General features: G+C 54.0%; 6 protein-coding genes across 6 annotated transcripts; 2 read left to right on the top strand and 4 right to left on the bottom strand.

Moving 5' to 3' along the window:
* Positions 1 to 1019: 1019 nt before the first annotated feature.
* Positions 1020 to 2694, top strand: CH63R_04960 (Hexose transporter; the record flags this gene model as incomplete). The annotated part of the gene is made up of 3 exons (XM_018299935.1): positions 1020 to 1093; positions 1172 to 1436; positions 1486 to 2694. 3 exons carry the CDS (start codon positions 1020 to 1022, stop codon positions 2692 to 2694), a joined length of 1548 nt encoding a protein of 515 aa, XP_018161181.1.
* Positions 2695 to 3948: 1254 nt separating this feature from the next.
* On the bottom strand, positions 3949 to 4725 carry CH63R_04961 (Methyltransferase; the record flags this gene model as incomplete). The annotated part of the gene is made up of 1 exon (XM_018299936.1): positions 3949 to 4725. The coding sequence occupies one exon, from the start codon at positions 4723 to 4725 to the stop codon at positions 3949 to 3951; it is 777 nt and encodes a 258-aa protein (XP_018161182.1).
* A 333-nt stretch (positions 4726 to 5058) lies between these two features.
* On the top strand, positions 5059 to 5271 carry CH63R_04962 (uncharacterized protein; the record flags this gene model as incomplete). Its single annotated transcript, XM_018299937.1, has 1 exon — positions 5059 to 5271. The coding sequence occupies one exon, from the start codon at positions 5059 to 5061 to the stop codon at positions 5269 to 5271; it is 213 nt and encodes a 70-aa protein (XP_018161183.1).
* A 719-nt stretch (positions 5272 to 5990) lies between these two features.
* CH63R_04963 (ATP-dependent RNA helicase DBP9) lies at positions 5991 to 7964 on the bottom strand (the record flags this gene model as incomplete). Its single annotated transcript, XM_018299938.1, has 4 exons — positions 5991 to 6258; positions 6345 to 7097; positions 7150 to 7625; positions 7677 to 7964. 4 exons carry the CDS (start codon positions 7962 to 7964, stop codon positions 5991 to 5993), a joined length of 1785 nt encoding a protein of 594 aa, XP_018161184.1.
* Positions 7965 to 9027: 1063 nt separating this feature from the next.
* Positions 9028 to 11302, bottom strand: CH63R_04964 (Lactose permease; the record flags this gene model as incomplete). The annotated part of the gene is made up of 5 exons (XM_018299939.1): positions 9028 to 9228; positions 9306 to 9736; positions 9810 to 10060; positions 10113 to 10264; positions 10361 to 11302. The coding sequence occupies 5 exons, from the start codon at positions 11300 to 11302 to the stop codon at positions 9028 to 9030; spliced, it is 1977 nt and encodes a 658-aa protein (XP_018161185.1).
* Positions 11303 to 11698: 396 nt separating this feature from the next.
* On the bottom strand, positions 11699 to 12909 carry CH63R_04965 (FMN-dependent dehydrogenase; the record flags this gene model as incomplete). Its single annotated transcript, XM_018299940.1, has 3 exons — positions 11699 to 11785; positions 11856 to 11929; positions 11991 to 12909. 3 exons carry the CDS (start codon positions 12907 to 12909, stop codon positions 11699 to 11701), a joined length of 1080 nt encoding a protein of 359 aa, XP_018161186.1.
* Positions 12910 to 13723: the final 814 nt, after the last annotated feature.

Raw genomic sequence — 13723 nt, forward strand, 5'->3', positions numbered from 1 at the left:
ATTCTTAAGTAAAATCGCTTACTATGCATAATCTACATTATTATAACTAGTTAGCTATGTCTGGCAGAAATGTAATCATCGGGGCTTCACGAGTTTTGCGGGCCCGGCGATGTCGGTAGACAGCCCGGTGGGTCCGCTTTCCCCGGGGTTTCGCTCAGTCTGATTGGGCGGCTTACCTTGAACAATTCCTAAAACGGTAAACTCACACCGGCCGAAAAATTTCGAAGGTCAACAACCACAAGAGCCTTGATAGAAGTACATATTTGGAGACAACATCTATGATTTACAAATAGTTTTATTTGTTGTGGGTCTCTCATAAAGTCCTACTAGGAGTTCATGCGCTGTTCATCTCAGCCGACTTTCACATCTTCCAGCTTCCTCAGAGTAATCAACGCGATATTCAACAGATCACAAGAAGTAATACTTTCCCTTAGGGACTTAGTTTATAGGATCCATGAATGGAGCTTCCAAGTCAGCAATGGGACTTTGTCTACTGTACGCTCTTCCAGATAATTATCCAGATCACCTCGCCAACTGTGTCCGCGTTTAATTCACCGGGTCGCCCCGACAAAAGGTGCAAGCTGATAGTGATTTTCGACATGTGAAACGTGGCCATGCTCGACATGCATGCATGATGCGCTGGTTTGATTGTCAGACGCTTCATCCAATCATCAGTAAATCCGGAGTTACTTTCTACCACCATATCCAGATAGTTTAGTTCTGCTATTCGTCATGTACTATTGACTTCCAATGGTGCTCAACTCTTCACCCACCGAAGTCTTACCAATCGTGAAAGAAGATAACGTGGCCCCACATCCCCCGGAACCGGAATGTTGATGAGGGCCCAGCGCCGAATTTTCGCTCCCACGGGGGGAGGGGACCCCTTCCAGCTTCCATCAAATCGCCACCGTGGTATTCAGTGATTTCAGATCCAGCGACAACCATCGAGGTTTCAAGAGTAGCACCAGCCGCTTTTGACGAAGTCATCCTCGACTACAGCATCGCTCCATCTCTTCAAGATGAAGAAAACCTTCTCGATTCCGCTCTATGTGAGAGCGAGTATTATCGCTTCGTGTGTAGCCATGCTGTTTGGGTGTGTTCTCAACCCACCTCGCTTCCGCAATGTCCTCATTCTGCCTTGGCCATAGCTGACAAGATGCTATGCACGAAGCCTCGATACCGGCAGCATCGGCCCGGTGACGACCATGCCATCCTTCCACCAGACGTTTGGAGAATTCTCTCCCACCATGCACGGGGTCATTGTGTCGTCCGTTCTCATCCCCGGAGCCCTGTCGGCTCTCGTCTCGGGTGCCATGGCCGACCGGTTCGGGCACGTCCTCCTCTTTGCCCTGGGCGCCTTCGTCTACGGCTGCGGCGCCGCCGTCGAGTGCGCATCACCCAAGCTAGGAGTTTTTGTCTTAGGACGCCTCATCAAGGTAAGAGTTAGGTATTTTAGGCTTTGGGCAGACAGCTTACGAGGGCTAGGGCGTCGGCGAGGGCATGTTTCTCAGCAACGTCTACGTTCAGGTGTCAGAAATGTCTCCCGCCCGTGTCCGCGGGATCATGACAGCCCTGCCACAGTTTTCTATCGTCACCGGCATTGTCGCTGGATATTTCATGTGCTACGGCACCGCTCGGATAGGTTCATCATCCCTCGCGTGGCGGCTCCCGCTGGCAATTGCCTCATTCTTAGGTTTTGCTCTCTCCAGCACATATTGGACAGTCCCACCCTCTCCCAGGTGGCTGTTGAGCAAGGGGAGGTTCGATGAAGCTCGCATCGTGCTGGATACGCTGGGGCTAGACGATAGCGAGCGGGCCGTGCTCCTCGAGCAGTCAATGTCGGGAACGTACGAACAGAATGTCGATGCGACACTCTGGGACACCATACGGCAGACATTTGTGGAGTTTGGGGAAGCCTTCTCGAAACCCTTTCGCAGCAGAACAGCTTTCGGCTGCTTTCTCATGGCAATGCAGCAGTTCAGTGGCATCGACGGAATATTGTACTATGCTCCGATTCTGTTCACACAAGCGGGACTCAAAGGAGAGCAGGCCACTTTCCTCGCGTCCGGGGTCTCGGCTTTGGTCATTCTAGCCGTGACCATCCCCGCCACCTTCTTGGCCGATAAATGGGGGAGACGGACGTCGAGTTTATTGGGCGGGGTACTCATCACGGCTCTGATGATTCTGATGGGATCGCTATTCGCCGCCGGGCAAGTCCAAGCCGAATCGGGGGCAGGGAAGTGGGTGGTCATCGTTTCAATTTACCTTTTTGCCATCGTATACAGTGCTACGTGGGCCATCGGTTTCCGGACCTTCATGGTTGAGAGCCTGCCGAGGAAGACGAGAAGCAGTGCATCTAGCCTGGCTCAAAGCGCCAATTGGGTAAGTTTCTCTTCACCCTCTTCCCAGGAACCCCTTGACTTCCTGGACCAGACTAATAGAAAAACAAAGTTTGCAAACTATGTCGTTGCACTGATAACTCCAGTGCTGTTATCCAAGTCCACTTTTGGGGCGTACTTCCTGTTTGCGGGCTGTTCTCTCGTCTGTACCGTGGTCGTGGCCGCTACCATGGTAGAGACCCGAGGGCACAGTCTCGAGGCAATCGAAAAGAGGTATTCCGAGAAAAAGGCCAAGGCCACGGGCAGGTGGAAAATGAAAGGTCTAAGGCCGAGGAGATTTGCGAATGATGCCTAGTCTTCCGAGAACGACGAGTCGCTGGCTACTTGACACCGATCCGACATACATGGATAGAATAAGTAACGCGCCATGCTTCCATTGCGACTCAGGTCCTAGACAAAGAATGAAAACACACTTATATACATTTTATGACGCGAGTAGATGGAAGATGGTACAGGGCTTACTTGGGTCACTTTGCAGCCCTTCTTCTTACCAAAGGGAACTGGAGGCGCTTGTTTGCGAGGCTGTTCAGATTGGCACAGTTAGGGTTCCGTTTGCTCTCAAACTAGTAGAAGCCAGGGATTGGCTGAACGTCAATTTACACCATGCATCTGCTGCTGCCAGCTTCCAAGATTTTAGCGAAGACACCCATCACGAAATTCCCATTTTTGAGACTGGAAATCTGCTGGCTGTCCTGGTTGGAGATATTGATCCACGTGAAGCTCGAAAATCTTTGAGGGCAGCGCATACCGAAGTGTTACGTTAGACTAGAAGGTCTGGCTCACAGATACCTCATCATTGATCTTAACGAACTACATACTAGAGGCAGACCCAGTGGCAAAGTTTAGCGAGACTTTATACCGTCAAGCCGAAATCCTTGTCGGTGATCGTATGAGCCTTCGAATTGAAAGTGAGTTATCGAGGCGGCGCATTCAAGGCGGACGGCGCAGTGTTTTTGGCCCGGGGTTACCACCCATTAGTTGATTGCAGATGTCCAAGGGACTACAGGTGTCTAGTAATCATCGTCAAAAGTCACAGTAAAAGCTTGAGCGGCTAGTGTGACCAAACATCTCATGACTGTGATTTTGATGGGTTGGTACTGCGAAGCAGCCACTCACACGCTCGGTCGCGGAGGCCATCCGGACTCGCCCATCAGGCGGAAGGTTTCGGGGACGTTCGTCTCATCCATCCATAAGACTAGCGGCTACGGACTTGCGGCAAAACTGCATGGCTTTCTTCGACATAGCATAGTTGCAACTCTATTGTGAAAGCTTGCCAGGCCGCTCGGGGTTAGTAGGGGGGGGGGGTCTTGCTAGCCGCCCCCCCCCCCTTCTCCACGACCTCATTCATTCCAACAAAAGGGCTTGTCCCGGCAGTGGGAGGACTGTGAATCACTTGTTTCGCGTTTTTCATAGCTTCAGCTGATGAAGCCTCGAACAATGCACATATAATATTATCTCAGTACAAAACATGTATCTGGAACAAACAACGCTAATGTTCAAGATAGCTTGCTAAAACCAATGTTTGTCCTTGAGGCTGGCATCCAAGCCATCAAGGTATGGGGTTTCTCGCTTCGAACAGTAGCATAACGCCGTGCACCTCCCATCTTACGTCCTCAAACGCCTCCCTCAGCGGCCCAACGAAGCCCTCAACGTCGTCTTCCGTATTTCCAAACACCCCCAGGAGATTGTGCCAAAACATCAGCTGCTTCCCCCATATGTTGTGCTTGACGCCACGTCCCAAGATCGTCACCCCGAACAAGGTGCCCCCGGGAGCGAGGAGGTGGCGTAGGCGGACAAGGGCCGTCGCCTTTCTCGGCGGAGGTCCCGGCAAGCAGTGAAGCAGCATCGTCGTCGAGATGGCGTCGAAGGAACCGCCACCCAGATCTCCGCAACTCAGGCCCCTCCCCTGCGGGTCCAGAAAGTCGGCAACGGAGGCCTCGCACGTCGTCTTGGGGTGCGCTTTCAGCATGCGTGACTTAGTGGCGTGGAGCGCGGCCGGGTTAAGGTCAACAAGGTAAACCTCGGACCCCGCTGGTATAGGCGCATGCTTGAGAAAGTAGCCCGTTCCGACTCCAATGTCCAGGATACGACAAGGCGAACACGTGCTTGATGCGGGCCGGAAACCTGTCTCGCTGAGGAGGGATTGCGACGTCTGTGATCGCGAGGCCGCGTTTGCGATGTGGCGGTTGAAGAACCCGCGCATCTTGCTTGACGATATTTGCCACGCGTACGGGCAATAAAGACCCAGGACGAACGGGTCGTAGAGGTAGCGGAGGAGTATCGGGACGTAGATTGCCGCCCCGGCAAAGGTGTCCGGCCGTGCCATGTCCCAAGCTTTTTCAACGTCCAGCAGTGGATGTGTGCATTGGGAATGCAGCGGTGTGATGAAGGTATCCATGGCCCCGAGAGCTTCCGTACGGGTGTAAGACAGACAGCCAAGCCACTAGATCGAAAAGGGGGTTGAGCACTTCTTATGTCAAGTTTGTCAGTTGGCTGGGTACTACTCTCACGCACGGGTGGCGGGTCGCTTTTCTGTTGGTGCAAGATTGAGATAGCTGACATTCCACAAATCCCAGGACACCCTTGACATGATATAGGCTCTTTCAAATTCACATGTTTGGCTTGTCCAAACCTCTCTAGGTGAAGGGAAGGGTGCAACATGCACGCCAAGGCGCGCATCGCAGTAACAGCGCGCCTCCTCATGAACGACAACGATCAGCTAGCTGTCTTTGGCGTTGCCTTGCGTCGCAAGGTCAGTCGGGGGACTCGGCCGAGCTCCGCGATGTCTGCGTTTCGACGGGTCCCGTCCGTGCTCCCGACCAGTCCGCGATGCCACGAAGCTTCGCGGACCAAGGCCTGGATCCTCAGGTGATTCGTCGAGGTGGAGGTTGCGAAGTGCAGACTCTCGCAACGTCAAAGATGGGACGACTAGGCTGGGTCAATACGAAACGTCCGCTACTGTATTGCATGCCGATGGAGCCGCTCTCTGTCTCTGCCCTTCGCCCTGCCATTTACACGGTGTCAGAAGGGTGTTGCGAACATTCGACGGACCAATGGCTTGCAGCTCATCCAACCCCTCTCTATTTTGCCTTTTCGCTCACTTGTTCCGACGGGGAGAAGTTCTCTCTGACAGCCGGTCGAGCCTTGAGCGCACGCCTTGACGCTTCTGTCCATCTGACTGTACTTTTGCGAGCCAACTCGTCATCGAGGGCGGGGTTTGCTGGTCAGACATCAGATAACAAGCGGCCGGTGGACGGTGTCCTCAAGAGGTGCATGCAACGTCTAGAGGGCTGAGGGCGACTCAAGACGGCACGTGTGAACCAAAGACAAGAGGCCATTGCCGCGTGGAGCTGATCGAGAAGCGAACAAGGTCTTGACTTGACAACACCATGAGCCTCGGCACCTTTCCCGCCACATAGCGGCGGAACTTTGTTGATCTCTTCGCACACAATGTACACTTGCGTCTGACGGGCCTGCGCCCGAGCAGAACTCTGCATCATGGGCAACCTTGGTTGTGGGGGGAACACAGCAGGTCTCTATTAGTAAGTTATCTGGAAACGACTGCGTCAGGGTATGATCGAGACTTTTTGCTTATTTCCTCCGGGCTTTGAACGTCTTCAAAGGATTGACTTTCCGCGTCCCAATCTTCTTGCGTCCTGGCTTGCCCTTACTCCTTCTTTGCTTGCCACCGATCTTTCGGAAGGGCACCATGCCGATGTCGTTCTTTGTGAGAGAGTCCTTGCCCTCCTTCGGGAGCAGGTACTCGGGTATATGCTTCAAATGAGGCTGCTGTCGAGCAGTTCTCAATTCTCCATCATGTCGGAGATGCTGCAGTTCCGTGGGGTTCTCCTCGAAATATCTAAAGATGAGTCAGTAGGGCTCAGGCATTCACACTGGCGGAGATAGTAACTATGACGCGGGCAACCGTCGTCGCAAGGTGCATACCTCTTCAGCTTCTCGCTCTTGAGAAGTTCCTGCTTCAGCTCTCTCATACGCGCCTCGCGAACCGCGACCTTGGTGACAGCTCTCAGAGCGTCATCCAGACGGTATCTAAACGCGTCCAGGTGCTCCTTCTTGAAGTTGTAGGGCTTGACCTCCTTCCCCTGCTTCGCTTGCTGCTTCTTGATTCTCGCCAGAATCTTTTCGTCGTTCTCGGCCGTCTCTATGCTCGTCGGCAAGTGCTTGCGGTACAGCTCGCTAGGCACATAGAAGGACAGAGCCATGCCGGTCCGGCCGGCTCGCGCTGTGCGCCCGATGCGATGTGTGTATGACGAGGCGGATGTGGGGAGATCAAAGTTGACCACGGCAGCAACGTTCTTGAAGTCGATGCCTCGCGATACACCAAACTCGGCGTCTCGCTTCGATTTGCGCTTCTTCTTAGATTGCTCCTTCTCCTTCTCGGGCTGTTCCGTGCCCTCCTCTCCCTCGACATCTTTTTCCTCGGCACCCATAGCGCTCTTTTCGTCGGACGCAATGATTATGTCGTATACTCCGCGGTTGAACTCCTCGAGGACGTGCGCCCTTGATGTGACGGGCAGTTCTGAGTTGAGAATACAGCTTCGGACCTGGAATTGTTCGAGGAAAAGTTTCAGGCGGTATGAACGATCGACGTCGTTGACAAAAATCAGGCACTTGCCCTTGACGAGCTTGAGCTTGAAGATGATGAATGCCAAAAGAAACTTCTCGTCCTCTCCGCAACTGCAAACAGTTAGTAAGTGGCAGGCAAGGACGTGTGTCGAGAGTAGCATACCTGACAACGAACTGAGAAAGGCTGTCACCCTCCGTCTCCTCGTCGTCGAGGTCCAGCACGGTAGGTTTCCTGCCGAAAATCCCTTGAAGTGAAGTTACGTCCGTCGAAAGGGTTGCGCTCATCATCGTCAACTGGACACCCTTGGGCAGCTTTCTCGCAATGTTCTCCAAATCTTCGTTGTAGCCGTAAGACAGAATAAGGTCAGCCTCGTCGAGAATCATACACGTCAGGTTGTCCAGCGACAAGGCTTCGGAGACGATGTTGCGCCATGCGGTGGCTGGTGTGGAGATGACGACATCGGGGAAGTTGGACAGAAGGGAGCGCTGGACAGCGTCGGAGATCTTGTCAACGAGCTTGATGGCGTGGATGTCTTTCGCGCAGTAGGCCGAGAACTGCTCAATGGCTTTGAGGACTTGATCGGCGAGCTCGCGGGTCGGCACAAGAATGAGGGCTGTGGTGGCGGGTGAAGAGTCGGTCTAAACGGTCAGCGAGATTCATGTGGAAAGGTGCACAGCGCGTCTACACACAGTCTTGCGCTTCAGGATGCTGGAAAGAACTGGCAGAACGTATGCCGCAGTCTTCCCGGAGCCACAGGGGGCCTTTGCGACGACATCTTTGCCGTCCAAGGCCAGTGGGATAGCCTTTTGCTGCACGGGTGTCGGGTCCTTGAAGCTCTCGGCGGCGACGGCCTGCACCAGGCGTGTGTCGAGCCCGAGATCGGCGAAGGAAAGCTCTGGGGTAGCGGACTGCTCTGTCTTTGCGCGTTTTTCGGTTTCGCCCGCGGGCACGGAATCTTCGGGTTGCTTTCTCTTCATCGTGGGATCGGTCGGTGTCGCAAAAGTGATGTTCTGGAGAAACTGCACGAGTCCTGGATCGAGACGCCCGAACCAGTGCCAAATCAGAAAAAAAATCTGGAGGGGCGGGTCTGGCCGCAGCTTATCTTATCAGTGACACTAGACCATGAACGCCGCCGGCTGATTAATCATGTCAGGGGTCAAGGTTTGTCAATCGGGCTCCATTAAAGGTAATACAGATGCATCTGGCGGAAAGCAATACTCGAGAGGAACACCGACTTCCTCCAGCATTACGAGCTATCGTGCACATTTGAAAGCCTGGTCAGGACCAGAACACCATCAAAAGCAGGTGCTTAGGTAATACGTGGGTTGAGTTGGCACAAGTGCCACCACTCAGTGGTATTATGTCAGCTCTAGCTGAGAGGCCTGTTCTTCAAGAACATCGACGTTCACTTTCCCATGACCTCAAGACCTTTCAGCGAAGAGCGACCTTCCTGTGCAAGTGCATCCTCGACAAAATTTCTCTCCCCCGTAGTTAAGACGCTTCTCGATGAGGCGATTTACGAAGGGTACAGACCACCAGGTATGTCGTTAATGAGGTCGAGAGGGGAGGGAGGGGGTCTGCTCTCCAGCCCGAGTTAGTAAACCGATCTCTGCCGGAAGACCCCGGCCGACCATTTGGGTGACCCGGACAGAATTTACATACGGTGAGATTCGAGACACGTCCGGCCATTCATCTGAGAGTACAGTCACGATTCGGGCTTCTCGAGAAACCATGATTCGCTGGCTGCAACAACCATCCAAGGACGCTTTCCCACGGTAGACCACCAAAACACCACCATGAGATGGCCCCCTTAATTTTTCCTACACGGCCTTTCTCACTCCAGCCCATAATTTCGCCAGACGCAGGCTTGGCCGAACTAAAGGAGGTCGCACTGAAGGACTGGGACACGGTCACACTGCGGTGCAGGTATGCAAACTCACAAATCTCTACGACCATTTTCGCGGCCACCGCGTCCGTCGCCAAGCTCGTCCAATATGCATTCCAATCGCGGTATCTTGCTAATGTATGGAATTCTCGTCTTCAAGTAACCAATCCGCCCTCCCTCATGATTCGCTTTTGTCTCTTTTTGGCCTGCACAGACGCTTTGCGTGGGTTTTCGGCCTCGAAAACGTCATCCAGTTCCTCTAATGTGAAGCCCTTGGTCTCAACAAAGAAGAAGTACATGAACAAGACTTCGAAGCTGTCCCACGAGACGAAGAAGACATAAAACCAATATCCAATCTGTTCCCCACAACATTAGCGGTTGGATTCCAAGAACGCAGCATTCACACAACAAATCCCCCGGGTCAGATACTTACACTCGACAGCGCAATCGGCCCAACGAACGTGTTCAGAAACCCGGCCGCGCCCGCCGTGAGCTTGAATGTACCCATGGCCTTGGCGCGCATCCTGTTGCTGACGACCTCGGCCGGGTAGATGGGCTGCATCGGCGTGAATCCCGCGGCGAAGATGGCGCCGAACAGGAAGATGAAGACGATGCTGGCGGTTGACGCCGTCGTGTTACCGTAGTCGGTATAGCCTGCCGAGCAGCCCGCGACGACGGCTAGGCAGACGGTCATGCCGGAGGTGGCGGTGATGAGCATCTTGCGGCGGCCTACAACGTCGTGGAGGCGCGAGCCGGCGGTCGAGAAGACCCAGCCGACGACGGAATAGATGATGTTAAGAATCAGCTTGGTGTCGGTGTCGGTGATACCGACACCCGAAAGCATGATTGGAAGGTAATAAGAGACTGTTGAGGTGAGGTTAGTTGTGGTCTTCTTCACAAAACACAAAACAGAAGGTGGAGTAAGAGGGTCATTTACTAATGTTGTTGCCGCTGAACTGCCCAAACCAGGAGAAAGCCACGTTGAGCATGAGTCTGTAACGGCTAGAACGGCTCTCGACAAGGACTCGCAGGTCGAAGAGATCTTTCCAGGACGGCACATGAGCCGGGTCGACTGAGCCAATCATCTCCTTCATTTGCAAGTCGACCAGCGGGTGATCCAGGTCGCCGTTGGTATGGTAGGTCGCGATAATGTTCTTGGCCTCGTCGTGGCGGTCCTGTGCCACAAGCCTACCCGGTGTCAGAGATATGTCGACGCTCGCCAAGAGAGAGAGAAGCCTACCATCGAGGCGACTCGGGGAAGAACTTGATCAAGATACACACGAGTCCAGGGCAGACCATCTGCAGCCATAGTGGAATACGCCAGTCCAGATCGCCCTTGTCGCTGAGGTAGCGGTGGCAGGCATACACGGCTGACGTTGCCAGGATCGAGCCCTGAATCAGAGGAACATTAGCATTAGTCCCGGCAACGATCACGTTACCCCCCTCCTAACCTCGTGCCAGCGCCATTCGGTCGAGGATTCCACATACCACGTTGTAAAAGGTATTGTACATCCCTGCAATCGTCCCTCGGTACGTCGCAGGCGCCAGCTCGACCAGGTAAAGCGGCGCCGAGGTGTGGGCGCAAGTGGCGAAGAAGGACAGTATGAACCGACCGCCGATGAACATGGGCAGGCTGGTAGAAAGTGCCGTGATAATCGCTCCTACGCAGACGCCTAGGCAGCCGAAGAAGATATGCCACGTCCGGCCGTACCAATCCGCCATCCAGATGAAGAGGGCACCGCACATCTGGCCAACCTGCATCCGGGGTATTAAAAACTGGTGGCCAAGAAGATCCGAGACGCGACCAACCTGGAATATGGCAAAGACGATGCCGGTGCTCGCGTTTCCATTAGCAGGAAGTCCAAAGTATTCTGTGTAATTTGGCAGGGCGTTGATGGACCCCAGCAGAGCGCTGTCGTAACCTTTCGTAGCGTAAGTAAGTGTTGAAAACGTGTAATCACTAGAGGACCTCTCACCGTTCATGGTCGAACAGAAAAAGCATATTCCGGCGAGAAGATACAGCTTCATGTACCCAGGCCCTCGCGGGTTGGGTTTGTTGGTGGCCATGATGGCCGCGTAGGTATCGGCCCCCGTCTCGACATCGTCCACATGTTTGAGGACCGGGCCCTCCTTTCTTCTGTCCATTTTGCAGTCAAACAACTTCCTCTCGTATTGGAGGTTTCTATACCATTGGCTTGTGCCCAAGGATGGGGTGTGGTGTGGCGAAGGGCGAGAAGGAGTAGGGTTGACTGTTACACTCTGAGCAGTCCCAATAACCCAGAAACGGTTTGCGGTCCGGCTCTCTAAATAGGCAGCGATGGCGGCACTGAAGCTTTCCCCGGCCGGTTCTTCTTGCAACAATTGGGGCCCCAGGTTTGTGCATCCCCAGTGACGACGAGGTCCACGCGGGGTTTTATATCCTCGGCCCATTGAAGAGAATTACGGGGCCGTGGCACCACTTTGTTTGATCCCAGGCTAGCCGGGACTAGGGGCCGAGCTGTCCATGCGCTCGCCTGGTATCGAAAGAAGTCGAGTTTCCCGTATTGATCTCAGCCAGACAAGAAAGGCGGCCGATAATGGCTAGTTGGTCACGTAGGCTTCTTGTCAGGCCCTCCCATGTGGCCAATGCCCACTTGGATGGAAGCAGATTGTCGATTGGAACTTTCATACTGTCTTCAGTTTGGCCGGCTTCGGATACAACATAGTGCTCGATAGTGAGGTGCAGATAATGCCTGGCTGACGCGGAAGCTTTTCGATGCTTCTCATTTGCAATGCGCCAACAAGTTTGGTTCTCAGGAGGCAGGGATAGCGTTGCCCTCTACTTGTCTATAGTCTGGACCTCAACTCTCTATCTACTTCCTCAAGACCTGGCGGCCCGCTATAGAGCTGGGACTGCAGACTATCGGTGTTGATCTAGACATTGCCTCGTCAGTTAAGTCACACTGGCATACGGGGGGTTTGCACCTGCATCAACAAAACTTACGTGTCTCAACCCAAGCTGGTCAACTCGTTCGACTCCAAGCAACCTCATCGCCGTAATCGTCTCCTCGGTAAGAACTAGACGAGACTCAGTTAACGTATGTCCAACACAATCAGGGATTTGGTGTTCTGTACTCACTCTGCAATGCCCTCTCGACTCCTGCCTGTCCGCCGACAGCAAGACTGTACAACGCAGCTCTCCCAATACCCACACCCTTAGCCCCCAAAGCTAACGCCTTGACGACATCCGTCCCTCGCCTGACACCGCCATCGATCAAAACATCCACCTTGTCCAGCACCTGCGGACAGAACTTTCGGATCTCCAAGAGCACCTGAATCGGCGTCATGGTCGTGTCCAGAGCGCGGCCGCCGTGGTTGGAGATGATGATGCCCCTGACGCTGGGGAAAAGAGTGGCCGCATAGGCGTCTTCGTGCGTCTGGATGCCCTTCAAGACGATGGGCAGCGAAGTGTGCTTGGTGAGCCACTCCAAAGTCCTTTTCCAGGTCAGACCAGATTCCGTGCCCCAAGCCTGCGGCGGTGCTCCCCCGGCGACCTCGGCCATCTTGAATCGTTCGTCCGCCTCTCTCTTGCCGGGGAAAGGGGCGTCGAGGGTGAGGACGATGAACTTGATCTGAGGAATCCCCCTGATCTGCGCCAGCGTCCGTTCGGTTGCCTCAATGTCCTTCAACACGTAGAGTTGCCACGCAAAGGTCGCGTCGGATCCGGCCCGAACAATGGCTGAAGGAGACATGGAGGCGTTTTTGCTGATGATCTGCAGCGCCTGGAATTTCGAACACGCTGCCGCGATGCCGGCCTCGCCTACAGGATGGGCCAACTTGGCCATGGCGGCGGGCGAGACATAGATGGGTATCTCGACTGGGTTGCCCAGAATTTTGGTGGAAAGAGAGCATCGAGTGCAGTCGACGAAGACCCGCGGCCGTAAAAGGATGGAGCGGAAAATCGCGCCGTTTCCAATCTTGGTGATCTCGTCATCGGTTCCGGAGGCGTAATATGAGACGGCCTTCGGACTCAGCTTTTTCAGAGCGTATTGTTCCATTTCGGAGATGCTGAGGATGTGAGATACCGGAGGTGCATCCTCTATTCTGCCCCGGGATGGCAGCAACTCTGTAGGCACATCCGGAAGGGAATTACCCTTGGGTGGCGATGTGTCCTCCACACTCGACTCAAGATTTCCAATCAGTTGATTGGGCTTCAAATATTCCGCCAAGACCTCAATGGGATGTACTGCATCGAAGGCAGCAGTTGCGTCTCTGCCAGAATTTCTCAAGAGAATGGATTTGCCGCCTGGGTGACTGGAGAGAAATGCGGTGACCTGTTCATAGGCAACAACGCCGGTGAGTCTTGTGCCCCAATGGTACGAAGGGGATGTGGCTTGAATACGTTGTAGACTTTGCCGTGGATGGCCATCCAGCAATCGCCGAGGCTTTGGTGGCGGCGGACTGCGACCTGTTAGCAGGTCACTTAACGTTGGGTTTAAAAGGGTACATGCCTTCCGAGAGAGACAACGTTGGACTCATTGTATGTAAAGCATGCGTCTGTTTACAGGGCTAGATGTCAGAGATCGTCATGAATAACGAAAGATTTTGGGGGGGGGTTCTGTCATGGGATTTCTCACGACAGCCTCGGATGGTATAACTGCGCCATTCCTTCTGAGGGCGGCACTTTATACCCCCGACTGCCTCATTTGGACACGAGGATTCATTGTGCCGGGGGAGGTGGAGCTGTGCTCCGAGCTTTTCCGGGGCCGCAGCTTGGGCAGCTGCCTTACCTTACCCAGCCACGTACCTATGCAAGGTTCTTGTTCTCGAGTCATTCTAACGTTCTAGCTTCTGACCTGGGCGTAAAGCGGT

Source organism: Colletotrichum higginsianum, chromosome 3, assembly GCF_001672515.1.
Source record: "Colletotrichum higginsianum IMI 349063 chromosome 3, whole genome shotgun sequence".
NCBI lineage: Eukaryota > Fungi > Ascomycota > Sordariomycetes > Glomerellales > Glomerellaceae > Colletotrichum > Colletotrichum higginsianum.